This window comes from Panicum virgatum, chromosome 3K, assembly GCF_016808335.1.
Source record: "Panicum virgatum strain AP13 chromosome 3K, P.virgatum_v5, whole genome shotgun sequence".
Taxonomy (NCBI): Eukaryota; Viridiplantae; Streptophyta; class Magnoliopsida; order Poales; family Poaceae; genus Panicum; species Panicum virgatum.
Genome location: NC_053138.1, coordinates 25,324,071 through 25,330,323, shown reverse-complemented (window position 1 = coordinate 25,330,323; position 6,253 = coordinate 25,324,071). Strand labels below are relative to the sequence as shown.

Here is a 6,253-nt window from a genome sequence, read left to right as displayed (position 1 = left end):
AGGCTGACTTGGCTTCAATTCCCTTCTGCACCAAACTTCATAGCGCCGGTTCTTCCGACAAGCGTCGGATGCACCGATGCTTAGGCATCGGTTCTTCCGGTGCTTCTGATCCGAAGAGCTTTCAGGGCGCTGCCCTGAGACCCGGTTCTTCGGGCCTTGCTACGCCTATTTTCTCTTTCTCTTTGTCATCACTTGATCCTAAAAGTCTGAGAATGATCATCTTAACAATCATATTAGTCCAAGTGTTGTGTTATCATTCGATCACCAAAATCACTCGAAATGGCATAAATGATGCCATGTTCGTTACATCTGGGCCTAGCTAGATTAGGGATTAGGGTACTCCTCCTTAAGTGTACGTCTTGGGGCCCAGCTAGCCCAACAAGAATAGAACAGGGCTGTTGGGTTATTCTGTTCTGCCGGACGAGCCTCTCTCGTCTCATCTCATCATCTCAAACTCAGTACGGCGACGCGCGACCGGACACGTCGTTTGCTCGTTTTCGTGGTCATCGCAATCCGGCCGTGCGGGAATATACATGCGCCGGCCGGTTTAACCGAGCCGACCCGAGGACGGCCGCGCACGTGTTCTCTGGATGCAAACGTGCCACCAGCTATAGATGAACAATTAACTGGCCAAGCATGAGCCGGAGGGCAGGGCGCCAGTACACAAAAACACAAGAGCAGCACCGACGCATGGTAAGATTGAAGAAAAAACCGGATGCAACTAAACCCCAGTGTCGCATCGTACTAGCGCGCGCGACTACGACTACGATTACGATTATTTCCGGAGATTGCTGCTTTATTTCCTGTGTGCGTGTTGAGCAGCTTATTTCTCACGATTGTACCACACCTATGGGCGATTAATAAACATCTCTCACAGAAAAAAGAACTAAATTTGATTGTAAGCTTGAGTGTAGAGTGGGCTTGCGCCACGAAGGCAGCGCAAACGCAGGAAGCTGGAAGAAGACGACATGGTTAGTATACTGGGCCGACGGTCATGTCTCAGGATATGAGGGCCCACAGACATGAGACATGGATGGCGGGGGCGACATTGGAGGCCCGCCAGGACATTACTAAACCCTTCACGGCCCAGAAGGCCCGGCTCGAATATAAGTCTACCACGTCCCCCCAGCCGCCATCTACTACCATCCCCTCGCGAAAACCCTAGCAGCTCGGCGCCGCCTCCCCGCTCTCCAACCCCCCCTCAGGTGGCGGCGCGTTCCTTCACCCTCCCGCTCCTCCCCCTTCCTGATCTCGTCTGTCAATCGCCACTGACGTTTCGTTCCGCTTGCTCGCTCCAGGTTCCCCCCCCCCCTCCCCCCCCCTCGCGGTCGGCCGGGCCCTCGCAGCGCGGGAGATGGCGTAAGTTTCTACTACCACCGAAACCTTTGTTTTCCTCAGCTAATCGTTCCAGTTTGGCTCATGGTCACCTTCAACTGTTGCTGGATCTTGTGGTGTTAGCCTTCTCGCTTCTAGATTTACTGAATCATATAGCCTGGCACATCAGTTTTACTCACGAGGCCTTTTAGTGTTTTTGGTGTCCTTTTTTTCAACGATTGATGCATTTGCTGTCATTGTCTAGTGGTCCAAGGGTAAGTGAGCTCGCCGGTGTTGTTGATCTAGGGAGAAACGTTTCCGGCGCGGGGGGGGGGGGGGGGGGGGCATGGATGTTTTCTGTATTGTTCAGTGGATTTGAATCGTGAATCCGATTATTTGTTTACTGTTTTAGTGGTTTAGCTGCTTATGACCATGTAATTGAAGCAGGAAACAGAAATGGTTCTAGACTAAATCCAGCATGCAATCCAGACACAATAAAATAGATTTTGTTTTCTGTTTGGTTATTGAGCCATGAGCCATTAGCCGGAGTTATTGGGGATCCTAGAAGATAAGGCTTGTATCGAGAATTCGAGTAACTTTGTGCTTACACTTCTTGGGCATTATGCTTTGTTGCTCGTTGATGACTAATTTTGCACTAATAATCTGCAATTATCTTGCCTTCTGAGCATACAATTGAGATTTGTTCCCATCCTCTGGGGTTTTGTTAGAGATACTACTACTGTTAAAGTCTGTTCAGGCCCTGCTCATCAATTCACCATGCTTTTCTGCTTTTGGCAGGGATCAGGAGACCCCGGTTGCAGTGGAGGCACCGACCCCTGTTCTTGGGGAGCCGATGGACTTGATGACTGCTCTGCAGCTCGTCATGAAGAAGTCTGGTGCCCATGATGGCCTCGTAAAGGGTCTTCGTGAGGCTGCCAAGGCCATTGAGAAACATGCGGCTCAGCTCTGCGTGCTTGCTGAGGACTGTGACCAGCCTGATTATGTCAAGCTGGTGAAGGCTCTCTGTGCTGAGCACAATGTTCACCTGGTTACTGTGCCTAGTGCTAAAACTCTTGGCGAGTGGGCAGGGGTGAGTTAAAGAATGCTTCCTTGGAATGTTTAACTTTGTATTGATCTCTAGTGGTCCATGCAGATTGTTCAGATAATGATGTACATTGCTCTGTCTAATCTTAATGACAGACAATATAAGAGGGTTTTGCAATGTTCATGTGCCTATATATTCTGTTTTAGTTGTACTGCAATTTAAAATATAAATTTATGAGCTTGCCATTCTCCAATTTTCTTTGTATTGTTCAGTGTTTGTTGCATTTCTTGAATTGTAATAATGTCCATCTTTTGGTCCTTTGCAGCTTTGCAAGATTGACTCTGAGGGGAAGGCAAGGAAGGTTGTAGGCTGCTCATGTGTGGTTGTCAAGGTAAACATTGATTTCCTACTGTATTACTTCAAGTGACTATTTTGGTTTATACTGGAAAAGTGATTTTTTTTGTTGGCTTTGTTTGGATCACCAGGACTACGGCGAAGAATCAGAGGGCCTTAACATAGTGCAGGAGTACGTCAAGTCGCACTAGATACAGTGTTGTTTCCAAATCTACATTTTAGGCCTGAGTTTGGAATTGTGCTTTGTTTCTGGGCTTGCTAGGAGATTAGATAGAACAATTTTCAAGTGCAAGCGAAGATTGATGTGAACGATCTGGATATCTCAACTCTTGTTTTAAGTGATGGTTATCTGCTTTTAATACAAATCTCCAAGAGCTGGTATTCTTGTTTGTTTCTTCTTTGTTGTCCCTCCTGATTGATTTGCGCCTATGCCCATTAAGATGCTGCTGCGCTCGTATGTGGATGGCCGTTTGATACAAAAATTGTTGGGGGTCGCTTTTTATGTTAGGGCTTGCATATTGTTGCGGTGTACCTGGGTTGCTCCTTAATGAAATGGCACATTTAGTTAAGCAGCTAGGAGGATGTATCTTGGATATTAGTATATATTTATTACTTTCTACTCTTTCTGAACGGCCATTGTGTTATCTTCATTCTTCACCTCATTGTTTGCGACATGAATCTTTCCAGCTGAACATTAAAATCATCAAGAATTTGTAGTATGGATGGCCCTGAATGGCGAAATTAGCATTCTTTTGAACATTAAGCCTGGAGCTCGTTGCAGGGTACGGCACTCTTTGAAGTCTTGCGGTACGGTGCACCTGAGCCCGAAACAAGTGTCCATTGTTTCGAGGTCCGTGGAACGCTAGCTCATGCTCAGCCTGCACTTACGACCACGAGGATCCAATCCATCTGCCGCGTACACGCGGAAGCACTTTTGTCCTTTTGTTTTGCGTGTGATGTGTGGATGCTTGGCTTCATAGTTCCTTTCGAAGCACAACTATGCTGTCGTACAGCGCCGCTCAGCTCCAAGAAGGCCCCCCCCCCCCCCCCCCCCCCCCCCCCGGGCCCCGGGGAGCGCCCTCCTCCTCTCCCTCCCGTTGGCGTTGTTGGGCCGCTCGGCGAGCCAGCGGCAGCCGGCATCAAGCGATCGATGAGCCCTTGCCCCCTGTTTCTCTTCCCCCGCCTCTCTTCAATCATTTGTGCATGGATCCAAACTCATGTGTTGCAAGAAGTAAGATACTCCCTCCGGCCATCAATAGATGACGTTCCGACAAGATTTTTTATTTCATTTTAGTTCAAAGTTCTGGTCTGAAAACGACATGTATTTGAGTATGGAGGGAGTACTAATTAGTTGCAGTAGTTTCAATAGTTACTTTTTATGGAGATGTAATGGAAAGGTGTGAAATACAACGGCTAGGCCATATTACTTTTTTTTGAAAACTAGGGCAGGAGCACTGCCATGTCATATAAGAAGGAGAATGCAAGATCTTACATAGTTTTGATTACATAAAACAAATAAACTCAGTACTCTAGCTGAAACTAACATTGAAATTAAGAAACAATGGGGGCACCACACGCTCTGAACCGCAAGTGCATTTCCTCCTTGATTAGTTGCAGGACAATTCTCGGCTCCACAGCTTTCCCCTAAAAAACTCTTCTATTCCTCTCCTTCCATAAGTTCCAAGCTGTATACATGAGAAAAGCCGATGTCTGCCTTCCTTCCTTCTGTGGCCTTGGATAAATCATCCAGCACAGCAGGCAGTCCCTATTCCTGAGCTTAGTGCCGAGTCCCAATACTTCTCCGGCGCTGTGGTTGAGCTGCAGAACAAAATAAATGCCGTGGAACCCAAAAACAAAAAAGGGAGGAATTAAAAAAATCGTCGACAGCAGGATTCGAACCTGCGCAGGCAAAGCCCAACAGATTTCGAGTCTGTCTCCTTAACCACTCGGACATATCGACGTTGTTGAAACTACGGTCCAGATCAAAGATTATGAAGGCTAGCCAGCACGCAGGCAAACTGTTCCCACACACGCATGCACGTTGGAGCCACCCATTCGCGCTCTTTTTGTCCCATCCCTCTTTTCTCCGAGATGGGTGTGGGGGACTGGGGGTGGCAAACGACGGGCCCGGGGACGCGCGAGGAGGCCCCGCCGTGCATGTGCGGTCGCCGACCCCGGGCTGCAGTTCCGAGGAAAAGAGGGCACGCGACGACGACCCCTCCTCCTGGCCCCCTTTCACCGTCAACGCCGGGCTGTGTTTAGTTTCGCGAAAATTTCCAAAAATTTCCAGTGACACACATCACATCACATCGAATTTTACGATACATGCATGGAGTATTAAATATAGTTAAAAATATAACTAATTACACAGTTTGTTTGTAAATGACGAGACGAATTTTTTGAGACTAATTACTCCATGGTTGGACAATAGTTGCCATATAAAACTGAAACGTGCTATAACAACTTTTTCGCGAACTAAACACACCCCTTCCTGCTGCATAGTCCGGTGCATGTTAGCATGCGTGTATTCATCGATCGTCTTCACTCTTCAGCCTGTGATCCGTAAAAAGGTGGCACATCGGATATTGTAGGATATTGTAATACTTTTTATTTATTTGTGGTAAATATTGTCTTATCATAGGCTAACTAGGCTCAAAAAAATCGTCTCGCAACGTACATCAAAACTATGCAATTATTTTTTTTATTTATCTATATTTAGTACTCCATGCATAAGACAAAAAAATTGATATAATAGGTGAATAATAAAGTTTAAAAAGAAAGATTTTGCAACTAAACACAGCCTCAGTTTAATTGGAGAATATGGCAGTAACAATGTGACACCGACAGGGTTTTGCTTGCAGGATTCAGAGACAATTGATTCGGTTCTTCAGTGTCCTGCCACCTAGAATTTCTGCTCGACCGATCGTCTACCGATGATGCCTTGTTTCCCTTCCATGTTGCTGGTTTTTTTCTTTTTCACGCTTTACCCATGCCGCTTTTTGGACTGCTAATGCTAGTCGCTACTTGTAACACCTCAGGTATTAATCACCCATAATTCAGACTAAGCCCAGCCATTAGTTTTGAGAAAAACCTAAACGATAAAACTCACTGATCAAATTTCTTGGCTCGGTTCAGTCGGACCGGTCTGACCGGTCGGGGCGACCGGTCTGACCAGTTGAACCTGTTTTGTGGGTTTTGGGCCCACATCATTTAAACCACTCTTCTCTCTCTCAACAACTCACTCATCCTCACCACGCTCAGGCCACTTTTTCCCCGAGCTCTCTCTCTCTCATTCCCTATCCAAGCCCTAAGCTCCTCAATCCTCCCTCTCCTTTGATTTCGAGGCCATGGGAGCTTCAGATTTGTGTAGGTGATCATCTCCTCCACGTGCTCCTTCATGGGGTGCTGTGGATTCCAAGTTCTTTGCGGGGAAGAAGCCATTCAGGGTAATCAAGCTTGGGTGGATTGATCTCCTTTTCTAGGTGGTTCTAATTGATTTCCTTTGGTCAAATGTGTCCACTTACATCCCTGAACTATAAA

General features: G+C 46.8%; 1 protein-coding gene and 1 non-coding gene across 2 annotated transcripts; one reads left to right on the top strand and one right to left on the bottom strand.

Annotated features, from left to right (window-relative positions):
• The first annotated feature begins 1,190 nt into the window (after positions 1-1,190).
• LOC120698623 (40S ribosomal protein S12-like) lies at positions 1,191-3,108 on the top strand. Its single transcript, XM_039982315.1, has 5 exons — positions 1,191-1,208; positions 1,313-1,359; positions 2,113-2,404; positions 2,685-2,750; positions 2,845-3,108. The coding sequence occupies exons 2-5, from the start codon at positions 1,355-1,357 to the stop codon at positions 2,902-2,904; spliced, it is 423 nt and encodes a 140-aa protein (XP_039838249.1). The 5' UTR covers positions 1,191-1,208; positions 1,313-1,354; the 3' UTR covers positions 2,905-3,108.
• A 1,483-nt stretch (positions 3,109-4,591) lies between these two features.
• Positions 4,592-4,673, bottom strand: TRNAS-CGA. Its single transcript has one exon. It is a non-coding gene; the product is annotated as a tRNA-Ser (tRNA).
• Between the last annotated feature and the right edge of the window lie 1,580 nt (positions 4,674-6,253).